This window comes from Vanellus vanellus (genome assembly GCF_965231255.1).
Source record: "Vanellus vanellus genome assembly, chromosome: 2".
NCBI classification, from domain to species: Eukaryota; Metazoa; Chordata; class Aves; order Charadriiformes; family Charadriidae; genus Vanellus; species Vanellus vanellus.
The window spans coordinates 140,899,546-140,926,052 of record NC_138906.1 but is presented as its reverse complement, the minus strand read 5'-3'; the positions used below and the strand labels follow the sequence as shown (position 1 = coordinate 140,926,052).

At 39.1% G+C, this 26,507-nt stretch overlaps 3 protein-coding genes across 6 annotated transcripts in view; 1 reads left to right on the top strand and 2 right to left on the bottom strand.

Annotated features, from left to right (window-relative positions):
* CPNE3 (copine 3) overlaps nucleotides 1-5,384 on the bottom strand; it is a 31,572-nt gene extending 26,188 nt beyond the window's left edge. The window contains exon 1 of one of the 2 annotated variants that reach the window (XM_082499515.1): nucleotides 5,331-5,384. The gene's annotated coding sequence lies outside the window, so the exon portion shown is untranslated. Of the gene's footprint in view, nucleotides 1-4,777; nucleotides 4,803-5,330 lie in introns of those variants that run through there. The other variant, XM_082499516.1, reaches the window with a different exon arrangement.
* A 300-nt stretch (nucleotides 5,385-5,684) lies between these two features.
* On the top strand, nucleotides 5,685-21,361 carry RMDN1 (regulator of microtubule dynamics 1). The gene is made up of 10 exons (XM_082479908.1): nucleotides 5,685-5,816; nucleotides 6,371-6,482; nucleotides 9,196-9,283; nucleotides 11,321-11,480; nucleotides 12,909-12,998; nucleotides 13,658-13,713; nucleotides 16,543-16,630; nucleotides 18,295-18,325; nucleotides 18,825-18,958; nucleotides 21,135-21,361. The coding sequence occupies exons 1-10, from the start codon at nucleotides 5,700-5,702 to the stop codon at nucleotides 21,171-21,173; spliced, it is 915 nt and encodes a 304-aa protein (XP_082336034.1). The 5' UTR covers nucleotides 5,685-5,699; the 3' UTR covers nucleotides 21,174-21,361.
* Nucleotides 21,362-24,514: 3,153 nt separating this feature from the next.
* WWP1 (WW domain containing E3 ubiquitin protein ligase 1) overlaps nucleotides 24,515-26,507 on the bottom strand; it is a 60,686-nt gene continuing 58,693 nt past the window's right edge. For all 3 annotated transcript variants that reach the window (XM_082499074.1, XM_082499073.1, XM_082499075.1), the window contains 2 exons: nucleotides 26,415-26,487; nucleotides 24,515-25,242 (listed from right to left, as the gene is read on the bottom strand). In XM_082499074.1, the coding sequence (XP_082355200.1) occupies nucleotides 25,143-25,242; nucleotides 26,415-26,487 (173 nt within the window). In that variant the 3' untranslated portion in view covers nucleotides 24,515-25,142. The remainder of the gene's footprint in view (nucleotides 25,243-26,414; nucleotides 26,488-26,507) is intronic.

Sequence of the window (26,507 nt, the reverse complement as noted above, 5' to 3'; positions counted from 1 at the left end):
TCAGGGCCCAGATGGGCACAGAAAAAGCAGGAAAACCATTTCAGAACTTGCTAATAAAGTCTATTCCTGATCAGCTAATCTTCTAGGATAATGCTACGTTTAAGCATTTTATGTAAACCGTGTGCCAGACAGAAAGTGTCAGTACCAAATACAAGCAGTGCTCTGATCCTTCTTGGATTATTAAGTATTTCCCGTGAACCTGGGCAGATAATAACATGGAAATAAATTAATTATTCAGACAGACTACTAAAATGAAAGTCTTGAACCAAGCCTTCACCTGAAATAACGCATACGAAGTTCTACTGTCCTGAACATTCAGTGTAATGAATTGTAAAGTCTCTGCTCTTTCAGACAGGACTAAGATATCATTTCTTGCAAACAGAAGTTTGTGTGGTAAAGATGTTTCAGCCTGTATTCCTTAGAACCTCTTTTATTGCATCTCACACCAAGCAGTAACAGCAATTCTTGCAACAACCTTTCACAAGAAGGGTTCCGATGAAGAGCTAGCACAAAGATAGACAAAACAAGATTTAAATGAAAATAACCCAAGAGACAACACCCACCCGACAACACAACCTGCTCAATCCAAAATCTCAGCATAGCCCTCTAGCATCTCTTTGTCACAGCTGCATATGCAAAGAGCAGAGAATGACAACATATTCCCAGAAAATGCCACATCTGCTGCAAGAAGTTGACAATGAAATTATGGCAACAGACCCTTCTTTCCACTGGCAGGACTAGTAGCAACACAATTTCTAGTAATTTTGGACTACATGTATATAAATGTGTATTTAAAAAAATCTCAAAGTAACCCTTCAATTCTCACAGAAACAGACCACCTCACAGGAGCTTAGAGTTCATATAAAGTTACAAGGCTAAGATTGTTTCATAACCTAACTCCATCACTGCATTTGAAAATTAGAAGCTTCTCTAAAAATCATACCTTTAAATCTGAATTCTGGCTCCTCTCTCTCTTTTCAGGCAACACAGCTGATAAAATTCTCGTGCAGCACTAGCTGATGCATTCACAAGTTGAATAACAGAGCAGCTCAAAGTAATACATCTCAACTTGCATCATTCTGTAAGTATTTGAAGAATCGCACAAAACCTTGAGTGTAAACTATATCTTCTCACATTCACTATTTAGTATGCAGGAAGGAATTATATCATTCATAAATGAACAAGTGAGATTACACTGATAAACCCCTAATGACCACAGAACTAATTTTACTGGGGATTATGCCAAACAAAAATAAGAGCTAGTATTTAAGAAATCTGAGGCATATGAGTGTGTGAGAAGGGAGACATTCTTTTCTCCATGGAAAATGAATCACCTATTTATACAAGCTTCATCATACTCAGGTAGTTCAAATATTTATCCACTGGACTGGTAGCACACTGGTGTAACAAGTCAGGCAACTCTTTGTAGAGAGTTCCTAAATATAAAAAACTATCATTAAATTACATTGCCAAAGAACATATTTAGAACTCTATTTTTAAAAAATCCCATTGCCCAGACCACAAACTATTAATTTGACTTCTAGGGCACCTGTTCACAAGACAACATAGAAACAGCTATTTCTAAATATACTTCTGTTGACCTTTTTATTCTTTATTATTAATTATATGGGTGGTCACCATTTAGGCATATCTTTAATTCTGAGGGTCCTTCCCAGCATCCCCCTGACACAAAAGTATTTTAAGAATTTTGGATGATGTTTTGATCCAAGTGAACTAAACTATAAAAGGTAATACTGTGCCCTGAGCAAGAAAATTAAGAAACACAGATCTCCTGACTTCAAAATTTAATTGTTTTAAGCAGATAGCATTCAAACAGAGGAAAACTCGTTTCCTGCATATAAGTTCTATTAAAATATTTTTATGTCAACTACTTTATTGAAAAAAAAAAAATCTATTAACTATGCAATTTGAATAATATCTTAAATTGTGTATTCTTCATTGCAATTACTCTGTGTAGAGCCACAATTAACATTATCCAGAAGAAAGAAAAACTTTTATCTCACTAAAACCTGCTCCATTTTATTGAAGAAACAAGATGCAAGTGAACGCATGTTTTAGACTAATACTCCTTACAGTTCATTTCAAGTCTGGCATGTTGTGACACTTCACTGTTACAAATGCTAGTTCTTAAAAATGAGTGTATGGTACCATACCTCTGAGATCTGCCTCTGGGCTTCTCAGCAGAAGGCTAAGGCTTCAATAGTACAATTAAAATGAGAAATGAGAGGAAATTAAACCCAAGAATTGTTATTACCATATATCAATCAAAATAACAGGTTTGAATGCATATTCTTTGAGGAACTACAGCTCCTCTTAAAATAAATAACCTGTCCAACAGTTTTATGTGACCATGACAGCAGCACTGTAAAGATTATTTATGGGAAACTCAGAGCTTTGGTTAGAGAACAAAGCACAACATAAATTTGATATTTGAAAAGTTCAGCAAGAAAAGCCCTTTAAGATTTTAAAAACAAAGATCAGATTACCTCTTTTGTCCTATCCATTTAATGCTTTTTTTTTTCCAATAAGGTGATAATGCTTTAAAGTAAGACCAAAATCAGTGGCTTGCAAGCTCTAATGTAGCTTACACTCCAAGAAACCTACGCTTTCCTATACTGCTAAAGTCCATCCCACAATGGTCCAGCATATCATTTTGTATCTCAGTATAAATAATAACACTAACTTCAAACTGACAATCACAAACTTACACTTTACTATAGCCCAGATATATTTCAAACCTTCCTGCAGGCAAAACAAGAGCTCTCCAGTCAGCTGTCCTTCAATTCTGTACCACTGCTACTTGCACTCTGCATTCACTGTGCCTGGGAGGCATCATACATGGGTCTGCATATATATAGGCAGTGGCTCTGAACACAGGCACACAGCAATCATACTGTTTCCTGGAACCATCAGGTTATGGCACATGTGCTAGTTACCTACTATGAGGACTTGCTAGTAACCCTGATGGATGTGAGAAGCACGAGAAGCAAGTTACCACCACTAGAACTAATTCAGCTGGCTCCTAACTGTGCCTTGGATAAAGCACTGAGTGAACATGTATGCTCGATCCAGCTACAGGATGGGAAGGATCTACAGGATACAGTCTTCCTTCAACCACTGGAAAAAGTATGAAGCAAGTGATCCAAATCATTAAGACTATTTCTTAAACAGACGCTCAGACCCAGCAACCCAACCCCAAAACTCCTACATTCAGAAATCCTTGAAACGCTTAATAATGCCATTTAATAATCCCTCAGCAACAGCACCTCATCTAAAGCAGTACTGAAAACAAAGAAATTAAACTTAAAACAGTAAAAGGCACCATAATTCTAATTCCTGTCTACTTGTTTCCACAAGCTACACCTTCAAATGTGATGCTAGAAGGGGCCTTTATTAATCTTAGCCTAATTGATCCAAGAATAGAAGTAACTTTGTTGGATTTAACAGAAACTAATACCTACAAATGCTAACTTAATCATGTCTTATTTATGTTGGAAGAGCACCCTGACTTTCACTAACAAAATAAGCAGAATAAGGAAAGAAAAAACATATCTTACTACTTAACTTTGTCCTTCAAGGTATTTCCTAAAGGAAACCGTGGTAATGACAGCATCTGATTCTAAGTAAGAATAAGGGGAAAAAAAAACTAAACTCCACACCAAGTAATAACATCAACCTATCTGTGGAGTTGGGTTTTTAGTTTTATTACACCTAAAAGAAGGCTCTTCGCTGTTGTTTGTACAAAACAGCTACTATGGCTTCCCTCTAGCCTTAAGTTCTGGAGAAACATTAACACCTTGGGCCAATCACAAGGCTGTAAAAACACTGTGGCACAGCACTGCTACCTTGGAATTCTGGCAGATGACATTAAATAATGGCTTAGTTATTCAACCTACACAAAATGGACTTTTGCTTTCAACAGCTGAACTAAAATTAGTCTAACAGTCATATATAATGGATTTGTATTGATTAATTCTGAGATATTTAACACAAACATACTTGTTGGAAAAAAACTGCATTCTCCCTAACACCATAATGAGAAAAACAAGATGACCTCTCTCTGGTTCTCCTTATTCCTCTACACATTTTTCTGCTTACTTTTTTTTCTTCTCATGCTTGTTGGTGTTCCGCACGGCCTTTGAAACATTTTACCTCTGTGATTATATATATAAGGTTAATTTAAATTAAAAAAATTTGAAAAACAAAATAATTTGGGATTGAGTTTGATTCTAATTACTTCTACTAAATAAACTTTGTTGTACCACCACAGAAATATCTTCAACATAAACGCAAGAAAACAAATACAAGTTTCAGTGGTGGGTCCCTTCCAACCTAGGCAATTCTACGATTCTGTATTACCTTGAGGGTACTTAACACACTTTGAAGATAAGAGTATGGAAGCAAAAGTGAAGAGCTTTCATATCGTAACTTCTCCCTAGCTGAAGAGCAAATTATGACAACGTGCATGTCAGCTAAGGTTTGTCTTACACATATAACACAACTGCAACGCAGAAAGGAGAAACGGCAACCCACTCTACCAGCAGCTCAGGAAGAACAGTGCGCGGTTTGTTTTTTGTTGGGTTTTGGTTTTGTTTTTTTTTTTTTTTTAGGAAAAACGATGATTTCTCGCAGTCTCCTTCCTGACGGGTGAGGGCGCTTTTCAGGGCAGTGTTACACCGCCATAGAGCCCGGCACCCAGCGCCTCAATGTTCTGGCGCAGAGCTTTAACTCTACCGAGTCTCGCTACCTGACGTACCGGCGAACCGGGCGACCGATTCCTCCAGCTCCGCAGAAGTCTTGTGCCCAACCCCCGGCGGAGCGCTCCCCCCCGGCACCAGGAAGCCGCCTCAGCCACCTGAGGGGACGCAGCCCAAGAGGAGACGGGAGAGGCGGCCGCCAACCGCCGCCTGCAGCCGGGGAGGGGCGGCCGCTCCAGCCCAGCCCAGCCCGACCCGGCCCGGCCCGGCCCGGCCCTGCCTCCCAGCCCCCGACCCACACCTCTCCCCGCCCTAGGAGGCGGCAGCCCTCGCCTGCCGGAGGGGAGAAGCGGCTCAGGGCGGGCGGCAGCTCGAAGGGACGACGGGCGGAAGGGATCAACTCCCTCTCCCCCGGGCCTGAGGGAAAGCAAACACCCGCGGCAAACGGGCCCCGGAGGACTCGTCCCTGAGGCACGGGAAGGCGAAAAAACCCCCACCAGGCAAACGGCCCGCCGTCCCCGAGCCCTCAACGTCGCCCGCAGACAACGCCCAAGCCCGGCTGCGCTACCCCGCCGACGCCCCTCACCCCCCGCAGCGGAGCCCCTCCCTCACCTGCCGGGGCCGCCGACGGCAGCGCGGAGGCCGCGCACCCCTAGCCCCCGCGGCGGACACGCCCACGCCAGCCGGGCGCGCCCCGCCCCGGCGCCGCGGCGGGCCAGAGGCGCATGCGCAGCTTCCCCCCCTTCTTCACCCACCCATCCATCCCGCTCGGGCCTGTCCCTGCGACCCGGCCTGGCCGAGGCGTGGCTCCGGGGCTGGGGTAATGGCTGGCACTCGGAGCGGCGGCGGCGGCAGCGGTGGGCCGGCCGGCGGAACGGGCGGCCGTTGTCCTTGTTTCCCCCCTTCGCCCGGGTAGGGCTGGAGGTCGGACCGGTTCCTCCTCTGGCGGGGGTGGGCGGGCGCGCGGTGCGCTGGGTAGCGATGGCGGCGCTGGCGCTGGCGGGGCCGCGGCGGAAGGGTCCCGCTTGTCTGAGGAGGCTGCTCCGGCGGGAGGCAGGAGGCGCGACGTGGGGCCGGGGGGGGCCCGGCGGGAGAGAGGTAGCCAGGTCGCCGCTGTGGTGGGGGGCGGTCGGTTCCAGGCTTTGCACCCGCCGGTGGGGGGCTGTCAGCCCGCGGGGAGCGGGGGGGAGAGCGTCTGTGGAGGGTCTGTGGAGGCTCCTGCATGGAGGGGCTGGTTTATTTTTGGAAAATCTGGGGACCCTCTTCTCGTTTGCAAAACCACGAGTTTGCTTTTTCTTTTTTTTTTTTTTCCCCTTACCATGTGTTTGCTCCATATTTATGTTTGGTTGTTGTTTGGTTTGGTTTGGGTTTTTTTGTTGTTTTTTTTTTTTTTTCTCGTCTAGTGCTCTGTTCATATTTTGAAGCGTAGTTGTGACCTATTGAAAAAAGCTTAAGAAGAAAATACCCTCTTGATGCTGTGGTGTTTTTTTCTTTTGAAGTGTTTTTTTTTTTTTTTTAACTTTTAAAAAGTCTTTTCTGTGTTCAAAATCTGAAATAAAAGCGGTAGTAGAGACAAGAAAAACTTTTTAACTCGAATTGACAATGTTTATTAATGTTAATTAAACATTAATTAATCTTATGATCCCATGCAGGTGCTTAGAAAAAGCCTTCAAAGGGGGGTTGTGCTTTCAACAGCGTCCTTTTTGGTTTATGAAGCTCAGAAGCTGATTTCTGGCTTTGCTGAGGTTCATGCAAGCTTCAAAGGTAATATATTCAAATTTTGAAGTATGTAGGTTATTGTAATGTGAAACTTAAATTTTTTAGTGCTGGAATTGTAAAGGAAAATGGTGTAATGCTTTTGATTTTCTCCATTAAGACTGCACGCAGTGTGTTTCCATGATGGGATGCTTTCGAATTGTTTCATGGTAGCCTTGTAGCAGTTTAACAAGTGATTCTTTCAGGTGTTACTGAAAGCAGATCTAGTAGCTCATCCAGTCTAGGATATAATATGTGCAGAAGGTGTATGATACCTAATTTGTTGCCCAACATTTAAATAACTCTTATTGAGAAAGATATGGTTCAGTTAGGAATGCAGACCAAACCTTAATCAATTTATAAAAATCTTAGTTCAGATTTTCTATATGAACACAGTGTGATTCCCATTTGATCTAGCAGAGCAACACTGAGATTGCATTTGAAATAAAATTGAGGAATGTTTTGTATTTTTGTAAGACTGAAAAGGGGGAAGAAAAGCCTTGCTTTACCTACCAGAAAAGAATAGTGATAAAATGTCCTTTTCAAGATCCAAATAAAGATAGTCTTACTACTGGAAGAAAAGTAATATTATCTTTAAAGAGCATATTGTTGCAGCCTTTAACCTTGTCTATCAAATTGTAAATTAAGGGGTTTTGAGTAAGCCTGCCTGAATAGAGAATGAGCTGAAATGTATGCTTACTGTGTAGGTAAGATAGTAGTCAGTTCAGGTAACCTGTTTCTCTGTGTCTCAAAGAGAGGAACGCCTTAGATGTTTATGCTTATAGAAATAAAAATTCAGACAATAGACTTTTGAACAGATAAGGAACTGTTTTATTCGCTGTAATAGAAGGAGCTTCATTGAATAGATTTGATAGCTACTCAGTACAAAAATAAGAAAATTTCCTATGAGAAACATAAATAACACTGTTTAGTTGCCTCTGGTCTGTTTTAGTACTCTCATTTGAATCTGGCATTTACTTTGCCAAGAAAAGCAACATTAGTGAGCTTTCTATGCAAGACATGCAGTAGATAGTGTGAAATAAAGAGTAAAAAGGAAGTACCTGAAAGACACACTTAAAGAACTAGAAGTCTAATAATTTACGTAAAACACCTGGTGGGAAGTGTGCTTAGAAGTTTGAGTTCTGAGCATTTAGTCATTAGATATGTTAGTAGTGTTCAGATAGTCTCAACAAATAAACACTAAAGATAATAGTGAAGATGTACCATGAAGCTAATCTCAGACACTAAAATCCAAAGTCCACATAGACCGTTATCTTATCTTATCTTTGAAACAGTTGACAAAAGGCATTTAGAGATAGCAGGGTTAAAAATTATCCAGAATCCTCTCCTGATCTTCAGCGATTTATATTCTAGGCTATTTTTAAGGTGAAGAGGAGGCTTTTATATTTAATAGCCTTCAATGTTTTTTTCTTCTATAAGTAAAACTGTGATGCTGTGAAACATGACTACCATATTCAGTAGATAACTTGAAAAAAAGAAAGCTTATAAACATGATTAATTTTTACAAAGGGGAGGCAGAGCTTATGTTTTGACTTAGAAGTTTGATCATGGACCCAGTAGTAATACCAAAGAGACGATAAGCATAGCTGAAAGTTTTGTAAGAAATTAGACAAGTCTTTCGACTTAAAAGGCATTTTTTTTCATGTCTTAATGTTGGCAGAACAGTAAACTTAGAGTTTGTTCTTCTCCTGTACCATTATATACTTCAATAGCATTAACTACCTGCTTCCCTTTGGGTATTTTCCCTCCTAATCCCCTCTGTTCTCATGCTAGGATCGTGTATTGTATGGTGTTTGATATTTTCATTTCTGGAATGCTGGTTTATGTACATACATACATTATATTTATGTATACATTACTTACATTCAGCCAGTTGTGAAAATCGTATTTCCTCTATCTCTGTATTGTTTTGAAGTATTTTCTAGAAAAAGAAATTAAAGTATCATAAGAACAATGGGTACTTAGTTCATAAATTGATACTCTAGAAAGCCAATTTTGGTTTTCAAAATTATTTTTGCTTTCAATATCTTGAACACATAGAGGTTTCAGTAGGTGAACTATATTTTTTGGAGTTGTGTTTGTGTAAATCTCAGGGACTTCAGTCAGAAAACCTTTAAGCGATGTTTCATTTTGGCTTGTTGATCAAGATAAAAGGGACCCACTCAATCTCCAGTTTTCTCCTGGCAAAACTATGGAATGACATTGAGAATGAAAATTTTTTTTTTTTTTTTTAATTTTTACTATTGGATTTACATTCTGTACATATACTAATGAAGGGGGTTTGTTACTCTTAGATCTCTACTGCATGTGCTCTCCTGGTCATATTTTTCATACTGTCTTTTTTTTTCCTGCCATTTTCACAAAGAAGAAAATAAATTGCTTCTAGTAGTCTGATGCATTGAGAAAGATACTTTTGCATGTTAAACCCATTAAGCATCCAAAGCTCTGTTACTGAAAACTGTTTTGTAGTTTCGTGAGAGGCGTGTATTGGGCACTGTTTCTCTTCCTAGTTGTTTATTGTAAATGTAGCTTATCCAAGCCTGCTGTGCCTGTAAGTTGTTTGGAAAGATTGCCTAAAAAGGAACTACATTGTTTGTGTTTTGGCTCGGTTATCTTGCTCTAAAATGTTTTCTTTATGCTATAATGTCCTAATTACATGTAATTTGTTCTTCTGTTTCCACAATCTTAATTCCTTCTTAAGTGGAAGAAGTTATAGAGCAAGCAGACTACCTGTATGGGAGTGGAGAAACTGAAAAGCTGTATCGATTGCTGGTTCAGCATAAAAATAGGTACTTGATTGCATTGAGACATTAATGTGATTTCTTTGCTGTGCTCTTCTGTATCAGTTTGTCAACTAATGTTCTCACTGTGGTATGCTGGAGAATCTTGCTTTCATCCTTAAGTAAGTAGGAAAGGAGGACTCTTGGTCTTTTTTCTTCTGATGGAAAAATGAATGAAGAAAGGACTGGTAGCTGTAGAAGATGAGGGTTAACACTCAAGTTTTTTGTCCTGCAAAGGAGGGGGTTTTGCTTGTTTGTTTTGTAACTCTAATGTGTTTACAAATTACCAAATGATCAAAATATGTAGAATTCAAGCATTGAAAATTTTTAAGAGTCGCTGTTTCATTTCTTTTTCATTGCTGACCGTCTGTTCTTTCTGTTTTCGTTTGTCTCACGTTAGGATTTGAGTCTGAACCAAAAAAAGCTCCTTACTCATGTAGTTAATGTCTTAACTGCACAAACCATTATTGATAAGCCAACTGGGACAAGCTGTTTAAGGAAAAAGCAGAAAATGCATTGCAAACTGAAGAGTCCATTCCTTTGGAGGAGATGAGGCATCTTACTCCTGGAACATTTCTGGAGGAAATCAACTGTTCAGTTTTTTCAGTAGTTTTCAGTTAGTTTTTTTTTTTTTTCCTTTCGTTCTTGCGAGGGGTGCAAGTATAAAGCCTGGGAAGTTAAATGAAGGTCCTAGCTTGTAAGGGAAACCATGTCATATGCAAGGTGTAAACTTGCTACTAGGTGCATAGCAATACTATTTTTTCTGTGAGCAGTAATGATTCCAGTAACAGTACTTGACATTTTTGTGACTTAGCTGAAAAATGAGTCTCTGTTACTGTGTTAATTAGAGCAGGACTGCTGTGCTGTGAGCAGTGACTCAGTTTTACTCCAGATAAGAAAACTCGCTTTTATTGATACTCTGAGTTTAGCAATAACTCATGTATGCTTTTTAACATTTTTGGTTTCTGGTAGTTTTGACTTCAGTATTCCTGTTGGGGGAGGAGGGGAAGTTTTATAGTCAGATAGCCAGAATCATAGAATCATAGAATGGTTTAGGTTGGAAAGGACCTTGAAGATCATTGAGTTCCAACACCCTGCCATAGGCAGGGACACCTCTCACTAGACCAGGTTGCCCAAGGCCACATCCAGCCTGGCCTTGAACACCTCCAGGGATGGGGCCTCAACAACCTCTCTGGGCAACCTGTGCCAGTGCCTTACCACCCTCAAAGTGAAAAAATTCTTCCTAATGGTTAATCTAAACCTGCCCTCTTCCAGTTTAAAGCCATTCCCCCTCATCCTATTGCTACATGCCTTAGTAAAAAGTCCTTCCCCAGCTCTCCTGTAGGCTGTAGAATCTCTGAAAGACTTTCTAAAATTAAATTTAATTTTAATTAAAGTCTCTATTAAAATGGTAGTTAGCTAAAAGTGTAGTAAAGCGCAAGCATTGTTTCAAAGCAATACATTAACAAAATAATAAAACTTAAAATCCCTTATCTTTGGCTCTAACATAACATACACCATTTGATACAATGATTTAAATATATAAATGTACAGCTTTATGCGGTGGTGGTAGGGCTAAGCTATGTTTTTTCATAGTTGTTCTAGGAAGAATTTTATTATTTAGATACCATTATAGGGAAAAATGCTTAATATTTTAAACATTCCTAGTAAACATTAATATCAAATCAGTGGAATGCTGGAAAAAATACCATCTAGCTAAGAACAAAGTAGGCTTTGTTTCCACCTGTTTTTTTGAGTGGTGCTGTTGGTTTTTTTAAATCTGTATCTTTTTTAAGAAAACAAAGTCCTTTCCTACAGATATTTTTGCTTCACAGACCAGAATGGCAGAACGAAGATATCGTCAGATAGTTGGAGGGCTTTCATTTGTTGTTTGTTACCTTGGGGTTGTATATAGCATAGAATGACAGATGATATGCTGTTGTCTTATCACCCACTTGAGATACATATTGAAAGACTGGTTTAAGACCTTTGCTTGCTTTGTTTCCATTATTGCTTTAAAACATTAGTGTTTCTGTTCATAACTAGTGATGACGCAGAGTTGTTATGGCGGCTGGCGCGGGCATCACGAGATCTAGCTCAGCTTAGTAGTACTTCTGCAGAGGAGAAAAGACAACTGGCGTATGAATCCCTTGAGTATGCAAAAAAGGCACTTGAAAAAAATGAATCAAACTTTGCAGCGCACAAGGTGAGCCAAGCAAAATAACTGAAATCTTTTTCTTTGATTTCTGTCAGTAGGAACTGGGACAAATGTCATTGTGCTGTTTCAGCAGACCTCAGCTAATTTAACTTTTCAGTTGAGAATGAGTGCGACTTCTAATTCTCCCTAACTTTTTTGGAAGATCAAAGTTCAGACTTTTGCAGCTAAATTTCCTCTGTGCAGGAAGCAGGAACTGGTTAAATGTTTGCAGGACCATGAAAAGAGGTGACTGATTAGGCTGGTAACAGCCAATGTAGTCAGCTCATCCTTCTCTGATGCAGCCTTAAAAATGTTATACACACTGCCCCGCGCTCAGTATGCTGTTTCCGGGTACAACAGTGGCTCTGTAGAGTTTCACTGGAAATACTTCAGACTCTGGCTTCTGGGTTTGTTCTGCTCTTTTTTTTTTTTTTTTTTTTTTTTTTTTTGTGTTGCTTCTCTCGCAGGCAGAGAGGTAACAAAGTATAGTCACTTGTGTTGGCATCCCTGATAAGAAGAGGATATTGATTCCCTTACGTATCACAGAATCACAGAATGGTCAGTGTTGGGAGGGACCTCTGGAGATCATCTAGTCCAACACCCCCGCCAGAGCAGGGTCACCTACAGCAGGTTGCACAGGATGGCGTCCAGGCGGGTTTTGAATGTCTCCAGAGTTGGGGACTCCACAACCTCTCTGGACAGCCTGTTCCAGTGCTCCACTAGCCTCAAAGAAGTTCCTCCTCATGTTAAGATGGAACTTCCTACATTCAAGTTTGTGCCTATTACCTCTTGTTCTATCACTGGGCACCACTGAAAAAAGACTGTTCCCATCTTCCTGGCACTCTCCCTTTAAGTATTTATAAGCATTAATAAGATCCCCCCTCAGTCTTCTTTTCTCTAGACTAAAGAGACCCAAGTCCCTCAGCCTTTCCTCCTCAAACATCCTAGATGTTCTAATCCCCTAATCATCTTTGTAGCCCTTTGCTGGACCCTCTCCAGCAGATCCCTGTCTTTCTTGAATGGGGGAGCCCAGAACTGGACACAGTACTCCAGATGTGGCCTCACCAGGGCAGAGTAGAGGGGAGGATGACCTCCCTTGACCTGCTGGCCACACTCTTCCTGATGCACCCCAGGATGCCATTGGCCTTTTTGGCCACCAGGGCACATTGCTGGCTCATGGTCATCCTGTCGTCCACCAGGACTCCCAGGTCCCTTTTCACAGAGCTGCTCTCTAGGAGGTCAGCCCCCAACCTTACATATGCAGACCAGCAGGTTGCTGTGATGCTGCCTGATCTCTTCATAAATACTTCCTGCTTGTTGTTGTTAGTGGTGATGGAAGCTGTTCTGTTTGTTGTGGTTTTGTTTTTTTTTTTTTTAATTACTATTAATAGCTATAGCATTTTATTAAACGTTTTATTTTTGTTCTTCGAATTACAGTGGTATGGAATTTGCCTCAGTGATGTTGGAGATTTTGAAGGAATTAAGACTAAAATTGGAAATGCCTATGTTATCAAAGAGCACTTCCAGGTAATGTAAACAGTTTTTAGCATATGACAGCATTAATGCATCCAGTAGGTAAATCGCGTGACAGCTGTGAACTATTTTTTGATGAAAATTTGCAAGCATACTTCTCTTCAAATCTTCTGGTGACACTTTGGTTTTGGGGTTACTGTGACAGTGCTGAATGCTCCAGCAACAAGGAGTACAAATTATCTTCTGCAGTAAACAAAGTTCCTACAGAAGAGAGCGTTGAAATAGCTGAAGTATTTTTAACAGCCCTTATGACTAGATAAAATGTAACTGTGCTGTTGAGAAATGGATGTGTGGCTGTCCTTTTAACTGTGGATTGTGTAGCAATAAAGGAAAAGTACTGAAGAAAACAAAGGACTACTGATTTTCTATCACCAGAGATTATATAAAAATCTGAACACGCCAAGTCTCATGTGAAACTCTAATGACCTACTAAACAGAACTGCTTAGAAATCTGTCAGTGTCTTCAGTTCTCTGGAGGTGAGCCGATTTAGTTGTGTACTGAATAAATACCATATCGGCTTGAAATTCTACACACCGTTAATCTGGTTTAATTAACAATAGGATAACAAGTCTAATTTTTTTTTCAATATATTTTAATCCAAATGTGGCAGAACAACTTCTTACATCTTGTCGTTTTTTTCCCCCCTCACCAGAGAGCCGTTGAACTGAATCCAAAAGATGCTACAACAATTCATCTTATAGGCATTTGGTAAGTCCTGTTTTCAAACAAAAGTTATGTGGCAAAAAAAAAAAATGACAGAATATAAAATGTCTTTATATGAATTGCAGAAATGCTTGGAATAATTCAGTGGCTTGCAATTAGTTGATGTGAACATGAAAATCTATTGAACGGGTACAGGATGTCATGCCTTGAAAAAGTCTGGCTCTTAATTCTTATGCAGTTCAAGAAGACGAAAAATATTTGTTCACTCAATGTATTTGTTTTACTGTATGGAACTATGAAAAACTCATTTTTCAAACATAAGTATGTTTCCATAGCAGACATTAGGGATTGTGAGTATTACTCATTTTGTTCTACTGGTGTGAATGGAGACAAAACTCAACACTGAATTTACATTGCATTTCAGTGATGGCTGCAACTTAATACAATCTGTGTATAATGACAAACTATCAAAAATGACATGTGTTCCTAAAATACTTCGTTATCTGTCATGGTACTGTATTTTAAAAGTTACATTTAAGTGAGGGTAGCTTATAAACACACATGCATTGACAAAAAATCTCTGAATTTGAATTGGCTGCTCAGTGAAATTGGTACTAAGAATTACTGTTACGTAGTAGGAGAGGGGACTGGAGATACAACTTTCCATACTAACCAGGGCATTCTGTGGAAACGTTGTGGTTGAAAACAGCAGTATCTTTTACGTGTTAGTGAGAGACTCCAGACAGCATTTCTGGTTATTTGTCTGAAAGAGACCAAAGCTGCTGCATTGTTTTACAGGAAATCTCTACTGTAAGATTTAAAGCACCAGTATAGGTTAGGGGTGGACCCGCTGGGAAGTAGCTCTGAGGAGAAGGATCTGGGGGTCCTAGTAGACAGTAAATTATCCATGGCCCAGCAATGTGCCCTTGTTGCCAAAAAGGCCAATGGAATCCTGGGCTGCATAGGGAAGAGTGTGGCCAGTAGGTTGAAGGAGGACATTCTCCCCCTCTACTCTGCACTGCTGAGGACACAACTGGAATACTGTGTCCAGTTTTGGGCTCCCCAGTTCAAGAGGGACAGGGAACTGCTGGAGCGAGTCCAGCGAAGGGCAACTAAGATGATTAAGGGATTGGAGCATCTCCCTTATGAGGAAAGGCTGAGAGAGCTGGGACTCTTTAGCCTGGAGAAGAGAAGGCTGAGGGGAGACCTTATTATGGCGTACAAGTATCTAAAGGGTGGGTTGAAGGAGGATGGAGCCAGGCTCTTTTCAATGGTTCCAAGTGACAGGATGAGGGGTAATGGGCGCAAGTTAGAACACAGGAAGTTCCGTTCAAATACACGGAAACAGTTCTTTACGGTGAGGGTGACAGAGCACTGGCACAGGCTGCCCAGGGAGGTTGTGGAGTCCCCTTCTCTGGAGATTTTCAAGACCCGCCTGGATGCAGTCCTGAGTAATGTGCTCTGGGCAATCCTGCTTTAGCAGGGGAGTTGGACTAGATGATCTCTAGAGGTCCCTTCCAACTCTGAAAACTCCGTGATTCCGTGATTGAGAGCTTGAAAACAAAGACAATGTATTTGTAGCTTAAAAAAAACAACCAAACAAAAAAAACCCTACTGTAAACCACAGCCACCTTCTCTATGTTTTTTTTGTGGACTTGAGTATTAGAGTAAACTACAATCTACTGCTCCAGACTTTGGTTTTTTTATTAGTTTACAAACATACTTCAGTTTTCAGCATCCCTCACTCATTCCCACATGACCTAACCATTGCAACAGTCCACATTTTAAAACAGAAGTGTATGCTACCAACTGAATGAGTCTCAAGGTCAGTTTTGAGATAGGAAGCCTGTTCTGGAAAGTACTTTAAGACATTGTTCCTAAGGAAAATTAGAAAAGATAATCAGAAATATGAGATTATTACTGATTTGGGCACTAAAATATCCCCATATTTTATATTTAAATATACTTATTATTGAATCCCAGAGCATCTCCATCTGAAACTGGAATTTGGTATTAGCCAATTCTTGAGTATTTTTCTAGTTTCTAGTCTGTCCTCGATTGAACCTCTTTTCTTGGCATTTCTCATAAGGCACATCTGATGGCAAAATTTCAACTCGGACAGTGTATTCCATGTCTTGCCCCCCTCTCTCCTCCAAACGCTTTCATATTTGCATTTATTAATTATTCACCTCCTATAGAGTGCTCTATTTTACACAGTGAAGAATGTTTTTGTACTCATTGTGGGAGGGTAATACAGTGAATAGTGTTATTTAATGTTTACACCTGGCAGTTCTACATATTTGAAATACTTAAACCCTTTCAGCATCTCCAAGACAGGTGACTGATTACCGTCGTTATTCAGTAGATAGGAAAACAGCATAGAATGGCCTAACCTAGAACACAGTAGTTTGATTCTTGGGTTTATTTTCATTCTTACAGATCAGAGTCTTTCAGGAACGTACTGCAGATCTGCTTTATATTAATAATTGAGAAAAACAAGGTAATGTTGAGGCAAGGCAATGACATTACTCAGTTGTGCCCTTTTTTTGCAAATATGTTAGAACAATATCAAATAACATAAATCATTAAAATCATTCAAGCTCAAAAGCTGTCTCATGGTTAGCACCTGTCTCCAGTTTTGTGTAATGTAATAGCAACAAAAGACAGCAAAACTTCTTTAGCAGAGCTATGCAGCAACTTCAAACACCTTGCTATTTTGTTGTACAGTTGTAAGAACTTGCTTATAGAACTTTCAGTGTGGCTGGAGTTGTTCTGACTCTTGGAAACAACAATTATGAAGTCCACAATATGAGAATGTTACTCGAAAACGAGAAAAATGTAAAGGGTATACACAAATGTTTCCTTTTGCTCCAGGTGTTACTCCTTTGCTGAAATGCCATGGTACCAAAGAAAAATAGCTGCAACGCTATTTGCCACACCACCAACCTCCACATTTCAAGAGGTACAATATGAAAATGTTTCACAGATTATTATTCCCCCTACAAAGCTGCTGATATACTTTTACTAATTTTCCTGACAAAGCTGACCTCTGCTTATGGAATAATCATGGACTTGTGAGTTTACAATTGTCATGAATAAAATGAGACTGTAACAGGAGAGTGAGTGATATCTAAAACCATAAAAATCTTTAATTTTTTTCAGCTGTGGCACACAGAACCGTGAAAATTATTTCATGTCACTTGTGCAGCAGAAAATAACAAGCTATATATAACTTAGTTTGTGTTTACTGTTCTGATCTATTGCAGATAATTGTCTGTACTAGTTCCAGTGCTGATGATTTATATGGTGGTGTTATACCATGTACTTATTTGATAGGGCTATTAGAATTTTCCCCTTTATATTAAATGCAAAAAGTTACAGCTTGTTTTATTGCTTACTACTAACAAATACCTTCTTATCCCATGGCTACACGTGGTGTGTTTTTTTTCAGTTGAAAGTATATTTGTTCATTTTTGCCATGAAAATTCTTGTTGTCATACACCCTAAAACACGTTCTCCAGATGTGTATCTTCTAGGGTGACTTAACACAGTATGCATCTTATTTAAACACTTGTACATATATAGAAACTTAAAAATTAAATTGGTAATAGTACAGTTTGCTGCAGCTGTTAAAATATTTTTTTTTATATCAACCCCAATGACTGTCCCACAATGTTGTCTTCTTTTGGGGGAGGAGGGGTGGGGGCAGGCACAGGAGTCACTCAAAAGTAATTGTAGAAGGCTGCTTTGCTGTTACAGAGAAAGCAATTTAAGCTCTGACTGAAAAAGAAAGAAAAGGTTTTAATGGAATGTCAAGCTTGTAAGTTTTGCTGAAAATCACTCTTGGAAGAATACAAAGTGTCAGCCAGGATTTCAAATACTGCAGAATCATGCCGGTCCCAGCAGCAAGTTCTGTAGCACTTAAAAGTGGCTGAAGAAGCAAACTTGTCCCAGAACCTGTAGTTGAGCCGTACTGGCAAAACTTGTGCAATTACAGTTTCAGTACAAAATCGGTTTTGTAGGTACATCCACACTTTAAGTACTCTGACAGTATTTTCCCTCCAGCAAGTAACACCAGGAAGGTGTAGGAATGGACTGAAATTTCTGATGTGCCAGACAGGAAATTAGTTGAAAAATGGGTGTGGATTTCATAAAGGTTTATTCTCATGTAAGAGGATACTAACTGGTGCTCTACAGGAGTCAGTTCTCCCTGAAGTATTTTTCAATATTAATGGCCTGAATAATAAGATTTGTTTCATCTATTAAATTTATACATGAGAACAGGCTGGGGAAAACGGAGATATGCTGCATGGTAGAAATAAAGTTCAAAATTATCTTAACAAGTTGAAGACTGGAAAAGCACAGTCCAGTTAGCTAGGGACAAATACAAGCTACTGTACTTATGGAGGAAGTGGGAGGGGAATAGTTGGACAAGTACTAGTTCTGTTGGGAAGATGTCAGATTATACATTGAATGAGAACCGTCAGTAATATACTGAATTGATAAAAATAAGGTCAAGGACAGAAAGTCCTCCTTTGGCTATGTTAAGTGTGCATGTAAGGCTTTAGTTGACTACTATGTTCTGTTTGTTCTCCATTTTAAAGAAGACAACCTTATCTTTTGCAGGCTCTTCATTACTTCCACATGGCAGAGGAAGGTAATACTTCTAGCTTTTGGGGGACAGAATAATCTTTTGTGAAGGACAACTTGCAGTAAACCTCTAGCTTTTGGTATTATCTTAATAGTGTATGATCTGCTGATAAACGTTATAAGCCTGTTGTGCTCGTTCAGAGATACTCAAAGTATGTTACACCCTTACTATCATTACTTAGACTAACATGAGGGTTTTCTGCAGAAAAAGTATTATAGTCGAAGTACTCCTCTGCAGGACATTCAACTGGAATGCAGGGGGAAGAAGCAAAAAAGGGAATTTTACATCACTTTTTCTAAATTTTCTTGGAAGTTCAACAGGCCTCTGTATTCTAAGTAGACCAAAATCTAGCAAGTAAAAGTTTTACATTGGCTTCCTTCTGATCCAAAGCCAAAAATACTATTCATCTTTTCCAAAATAAGTATTTAAAGGAGTGATGCTATATCATGGCTTTGATAGTATGGTGCTCATTCTCATTTAAAGTTCTTCTCCTCTCTCTATACAGCTGACCCAAATTTCTACAGCAAAAATTTGCTCTTTTTGGGGAAGACATACTTGAAGTTAAACAATAAAAAGATGGCACTTCTGTGGTTAAGCAAAGCGAAGGAGTATCCTGCACATACAGAAGAGGACAAACAGGTAGGAAGTTAAGAACTGTAATAGTACAATCGTATACTGTAACCAACATGTGTCACATCCTGGCAGTGGGTGTTTTATAAGGTTAACTCAAGAGTAAATCGTAGTTGAGCACATACATTCCAGGATTACATCCAGACACCGAGAAATGCTAGTATGTTGGTAACTGTCTCTGAACACAATAGTTGCAAATACTATGTTTTATTACAGAGAACGGTTACGCTTTCTTCTTCATGATATTTTTGTAGTGCTAACATCTGCCTGCCCGTAACTGTGTTGCTGAGTTTAAAGCAGGCACCCGAGCTAACCTGTGTCTATGTGAGCATGGACTCACTTTTCACATGCCTGAAACGGTAAAGGTAGAAGTTATATTTTGGAAGAGCTAAAAATCACAAGAACAGGAAGAAGAAAAAAGTATGGATGTATCAAAAACTTGCTAGATCCATAAAACTTCACATTGCAGTCCTGTCCAGGCCCCTAGGGAGAGTTTCACACTTTCTGAATTGAGGCAAATGGAACTAATGTATCTTTGACAGCAAATCTCCAATGGTAGGTGAGATGAGGCACTTAATTACCCTTTGGAACTGCTCAGGAGGATCCTGGTTTGGATAGCATCTGCTTCCTACTTAAACACAGAGTACTTCCAGAAAGGGTAATCTGTTAGACTTGTTCAGACCTAATACTGTGTTCGGTATAAACCACAGTAATTGCAGTTATCGTTCATAACAATCCCGTTAGCAGCAGGACTAACAAAGCCTGATTTCCAATTGATTTTTCTTATGGTTGATTGACCTCTAATGCATTTAGCATTAAGCTGCAGCATGAGATGCTATAACTGTTAGAGAAAACATCTATGTGTTGTGACATTACAGAGTCAGAGAATGGTCAGGGTTGGAAGGGACCTCTGGAGATCATCTAGTCCAACCCCGCCACCAGAGCAGGGTCACCTACAGCAAGTTGCACAGGATGGTGTCCAGGCGGGTTTTGAATGTCTCTATTCTGGATGTCCTAATTGTAAGAAACACTTCAGTAGGATTTTGCACTTCACACCTCAGGAAAAAACCACCACTGAGGTTTCCCTCTGTAGGTCCTCTAGTAGGGCTCAAACTGTTTCATCCAGAAGTGAGCTCCTTCAGTAACACCTTTCAGTAGAAATAAAAGTAAGGGTTCTGTTCCTCCACTGCTCTGCAAAATGTATAGGAATTTAATAGCCTAAAGGAGTAGTGGTCTCAGGTACGTATGAAATTGGTCAATTCTTCTGACAGTTACTAGTACTTGGAGGCACACGTGAAACCAGCGATCACAAAAGCTTGCCTTTCTTTAGAAGCTACACAAAAAGAGTTGGTAGTGATTTTTGTGCAGTAGCCAAGTTGTTAAACCACTTACCTTTTGTAGCAGTGCTTGGCCTCCTGCTACAAACAGCTATTTCCTTATCTCCTAGAAGGGTGCAGAGCTTCTGAACAGGGAGAGGTGGTATTCTTTCCGTTCTCTGCCTGAACATGTAAAATGCAAATTTATTGGGAACTAGACTTGGTAGTCCAGTAAGAAGGAAACTGGCCTGTGCAAAGAAATTGGCAATCTTGTCTCTGTCTTTGGCAGAGGTAGGCATTAGTAGGTTTTCGGAGTATTTTTTACCCCTTAGTGTCTGCAATATCTGGCATACATTGCCTGCACTGCTTGCTCTGCCAGGACCAGGAGTTTGTTGGTTGAGTTGGTTTGGTTGGTTAGTTGGCTTTTAATATAGATGTTAGATGTCATATTCAAATTTTATTAGATTTTACCCAGAATGCCCAGGCAAATGGAGTCTCAGAAACAGTATTCTCACACTTTTGAAAACCCGAGGTTGGTTGGTTACGATCACAGATAGGACAACTTACTACATGCTGCTATTGGCCTACAGCAAATCAAGAGCTAATCATCTGTATTCAACCCAAATAAACTTACCATATATGTAGTAAGTGAATTACACTGAAGGCACTGGCTGCTTTAGTGGTTTTACTCCCATTTGTGTTTCAAGTGTTGAGCACCTTGAACTACAGGAAGAAAACTGAGTAGTCTTAGGAGGGTTCTGAATTTACAGAATTGCGGTGATGTATCTGGGTGTTGCACGGTAAGTTCTGCTGGAAGATCCTATAACTACCCGGCGCTGTTTTGTTATGAGTGTATTTATTTCTTTCAGGTACAGAAAGAAGCTTTGGAGTTGCTAAATTCTATATAACAAGAAACAAGATAATGGGAATTGAGCAGCATAGGAAAAAAAACCCACATACTACTTTGGTTTATTGAAGCTGTTAATAAAAGTAAAGCCTAAACCTGCGATCTCCATCTCCTTTCAATTAAACTATCAACTAGAAGATCTCTTTCATTACGTGATCCTGTGTGATTTACATGGGAATAAAGGGCTTCATGGACAAGCAGGGGAAGGGCTGGGACAGTGGTTGTGCAGGTTTGTAATTAAGTTTTTCACACTGCTCAGCTGCAAGTTATGTGTGAGGAATAGTGAGAAACATGACTAGCGTAACTTTACAGAAAGGAGGTACAAAGCCATGACATAATTATAAGCCTGCAGTTTTTTCTAGAGCATTCTCCTTCTGTGGGGTTCAGTGGCCTTCAAGAGTAATATATGTTCACATTATTAGATGGTCCTATAGCTTTCTCATTAAGGCTGCACAAGCAATCTTAATTCTGATACACTTAAATGCTAGCGTTTAAAGTGCTATGGTTTAAAAAAAAAAAAAAGTGAAGTAGGAAACATGTAAAAAAATCCTTTTATGGGTGATACCAGCATATGGAGTGAGAAGCCTTCTGTGAAATACGAAAACCTCTTTGCACATTGAGAGGCTGTGAGTTGTGAGGATTTAGTGGCTGCACAATGTTTGTGGGACATGTGCACTCCTTCCCCTAGGTGACAATGACAGGAGGAATGCATACTCCCAGTTCATTAGGAGGGAGCTACCCTTTGGTGGAACAAACTTCTGTTTGTAGAGGTAAAGTGAAACTCTTTTTTTTGTTCTTGCTACTATTTTAGCAGAAACTTTCACCAGAAGAATTAATTAATCTAGGTTAGATACACAGTACAGAAAATATTTACAATTTCCCAAACAATATATTCTGATTACCCAACAGAAAAAAGAGGACCGAATAATGAAAAAATGGTAGGTAATCAAATGCGCATGGTATTGCTAGTAGAAAATCTAACAATCTAGAAGAAATTGACTATAAATAGCTAGCGTTTGCTTTAATAGCAAAGGATATTGCAGTCTATAACAGGAACATGAAGAAAGGCATAAATTGCTTAGACGAAGAAACCAAGCCTGTGCCGAGTCAGCAGTAAAAATTCAGAGCTGAGAGACAATCTAGAGCTTTAATTCTAACCTCAGATCACAAAACTAGTTAAAAGATGGTTTTCTCCACTACAATCAAGTAATTCCTATTTTTCTATTAGTAGAGCATGAAAACGAAGTCTTCAACGTGTCAAAGTCCCGGGGTGGATAATATGCAGTGTTTCAGAAACATTCTTCAAATTTTCTGCATTCATACATTACAGAAACATCTGCCATACACAAAACCACTTCTAGTAGCTTTGTGGCTGAGGCACCTTGCTTCTGTGCCTTTGCTGCCGCAGAAAACCGTGTCTGTGCAAAGTGAAAGGCTATCCAGGTACCAAGTAAAGATTGTTGAGCATTTGGAGAAGAGCAGCTGAGTTGCTTGCAGGAAGAAAGGAACAAACCCAACCCATGAACTACACAGTAGCTCCTTCAAGTAGCATTAACCTCGCTGGTTCCCCCAGCTCATCTCCAGCCTTTGCTGCCTTTCCTCCCCCCAGGTACAGCTGAATTACAGGGAACGCACAGGAAAAGAAAAAGTTACAGGGCGGTATTACTCAAACTCCCAGCAAGTTGACTGTAACCACACCCACCCAAGTAGTGTTTTGTTTTTGTGTTTTGTTTCTCGTAAGAGCCATGGTTTTAGTCAGTCCTTTGAAACCAATTAATATACCATATACATGTACTGGGAGGCCACTGGGTTTGTTTTTTTTCCTTGCTCACTAACCCTTACCCACAGGAAAAATTATCGTAAGCTAAAATTATCAAAACAATAAAGCAACTACATTCTTGTGATGTGCTGTCTTTTTTATTATTTTTTTTCCACTTACTCACAGATTCACAGAATTCAGCAGGTGGTAGTGGTTGACCAAGTCATTCATTAGTGCAAATTCATGAAGTTCAACTCTATGACATTTAGCCCTCTTAATTGTCTTTTAGGCAAGCCACGCACACACTTCTGTTGCCCAGCCTTTGACATTTAGTTTTGGGGTGTTTTTTTTAAAGCTTCCTCCATTCTAACCAGCATAAGTCATAATTTAAGTGGATTTGCACTTTTGAAATTAATTTAATGCTGTATTTATGAAAATGGTTTTGCAGAAGATATTTGGAGTAGTATGAAAAACCTTCAAAAGTGGTGGAAATTTTTGAAACTCTTACAGAAGGTTCCTGTAGGATAGCAGTCTGTTGAGCCCGGTGCACTACCGCTGCATTACCAAAAGTTACATCAGGTTAACAGCTCCGCAGAGAGCTGTGCCTATTGAATACAAAGCCTCAAGAGAATCCAATGTGTAGAAAAATAAAATTTTGGCAGAATTCAGTTGCTGCATTGGAAAGATACATGAACAGATACAGCTATTTTTTCTGCATGTACACTTTTAACAGTGCAATATGATATGTTACAGAAGTGTTAGGACATCATTTTCATGTGTGTACAAAATTCTGTATAAGTTAAATGTAATGGAATTTACAGTTAATATTTAAAGCATAATACAAATGGTAATTTTAAATGTTTTGACTATAATAAGGAAGCACGGTTTGCTAAAAGTAGCATTTAATATAATTCGCATGGATAAGGTGTTAAATTATTAATTTTTTTGAAAAGAGATCTTTGCAGTTCAGCAAATGCCCTCAATGCCAATAAAACTGATTTAATATGGCTTTATATTATTGTGCACTTAAGACAAACTTGACCTACATAAAAGAACGACAGGTTTTAGACATACTTACTTAATTCAGATACATCTGAATTTCTGTAAGAACTTAGGTGGAATGAGAGTATTTAATACTTACAAATATTTTTATCTGTGCAGAGCTTATATAACTTTCATTTTATTTGGGTTTACTAGATCCAATAACTGAAACTGAACATGAATATAGAAAGCAGCAAAGTTCACATTACCTTTTGTATACCCTTATAGCTCAGTTTACAGTAATATACTCTACAAAGTTGTAAAAAGGACATCACGGATTGAAAAGGGAAAGAAGAAACAACAACAAAAAAAGAAACCTGTAAGACACCAGACCAAGGAGAGAATGTGTAATATTTTCTCTTTTATTATTTTTTCTTTGAAGATTACCTAACGTCCTCGTGGTAATAACCCAAGGTAATATGTAAACAAATTTCAATGCTGCTCAAATGAATTAAAATATTCTGTTCAGATCCTACAGTAAGTCAGAACAGTGGCACCGATTCCTTTGAACATTAAATCACATTCATCTTATTGTACATGACTCTTGTGCAAGTAGTAAAGGCTTTATTCATGACCTTGGCTACATCAGTAGAGAGGGATATATCAGCTATTTACGTATTTAAAAAAATTAAACAGACAGAACAACATATTCTGTCATCTCAAATACCAGCAGCATCTTTCTACATATTTAGGATACGTTTGGCCTAAGCCTTTAACACCTTTTAGAACAGCCATGCAATAAAACAAACTTGGAGATGTTTCTTAAGAGAGAACACAGAGCAGTTTAAACATTTTTCTGAATAATAAAGCCAAGATAAAGCAAATCCAGGCCCTTTTAGATGGCTGCAACTTTTCATACACTTAAAGCTCTATAAAACTAGAGCCTATTAGTATATATATTTATATTTTTTCTATATATTTTAAATAAGTCTCTCGTCTGCTTTCAAAATTTATGAGGGTTTTTTCTGGTCTTTTGGAAGGGCAATAAATAAAAGTAGAAAAGGCTGAACTGTTTTGCATATCTTTGTGGAAGAACGGAGAACAATTATACTTTTAGAGTTCCAGAAAGATCACTGTACAGAACAAAAAGCTTATATACAATTAAGTGTGCAATTTTAGTTGGCTGGGCCTTTTATTATGCAAGATCTCCTTTTTGACTCAAAGCCACTTCTACTCTTGACCAAATCCCTCTGTTTCTTCAATGGCAAAGAGCAGCTTCTCTTTTAGTTGTTCGTAGCTTTTATATGGTGGTAAATCCAAACGATTAAAACTAAGCAGAAAAAAACAAAATTTTGTTAAGTTTATCTAAATCCCACGTAGGACACTACAGAACTCAACTTCTATAGCAGCAGTTAAAAGTGTTCTGAATCTAACAATTGCAAATGAAGAAATAGCAACCAGTGCAGTCTCATTGCCTTGACATTTCTACGAGCAGTAAAACCAAAGTTTGAGAGGAATACTTTAGGAAACAGAAGACTTATCACATCAGATAAAAACCAGAATCTTTGAAGACTAAAGACAGCCCAAGATACAGGGAACCATAATACTCAGAAAAGGAAATGTTCACCATGAAGTGTAATATCATCCTAGTTTAACGCATCTCTAAATTCCAGCAAGAGCATGGAAAAGCTGAATTTTTCTCCTTCCTACGCATGCCTGGATATAAGTTTTATTTTTCCTTCTAAACTTTGCCCTAAAAGGCTTCTGCCAACATTCTGTTTCATTCCATGTCTTCCCCAAAATTACCTTAGACAAAGAGGGATGTTTAACTCTTGCAATCATCACTTGAAAAAACAGCACCAGTGGAGAAAATGGTAAAATGGGGGATTCCCTGAAGTAGTTTAAAGTGTGATGAATATTACTGTCATGATGTTGCCTAAGGAAGGTGCGTCCATTGTGCACACAGTATATACGGGAAACTGATGTGTGTACCGGTTGCACCAGTTTGGTACAGGAATGCCAAGCCAGTAATAGTCTGAAGCCTGGCAGGAAAAAGTATGTATTCCTGACTAAACATCCTTGGTTTGAACATTTGCTGTGATTTCTTTCATACTACTTTTTCTCATGACTACACATATATCTTCTATAATGTTACTGTATAATAACTGTATCTAATAACTGTATATGCCTAATACCAACATGACTTTTGCTCAGTTATTCAATATTCTCTAAAATAAAGAATTAGGGAAACACCTCTCAGTTCTATGCAAGAAGGATGATACCATACTTTTGAGAGATCTGATACTGACAAACTGTGTACAGTAGCAAAATTTAAGAATAGAGCAACCAGAAAAATTTCCAATACTGGCATGTCAGAGCAATCAAGGAAGCTGAAGCTGGAGATAGAGAACTGATTCAAATTAGGTGTTATTCGATTTGGTAAATGCAAGACCAGAAAAGAGAAGTACTAAAGGTACAGAAAGTTTACACGTAACAACTCACCAAGTGTGACTTCTTGGTAACCATGTTTCTTTACCAACTTTTTCAATGCAGAATTTCTGAGGACCATTACTCCCTAGAAAAGAAGATTAAAAA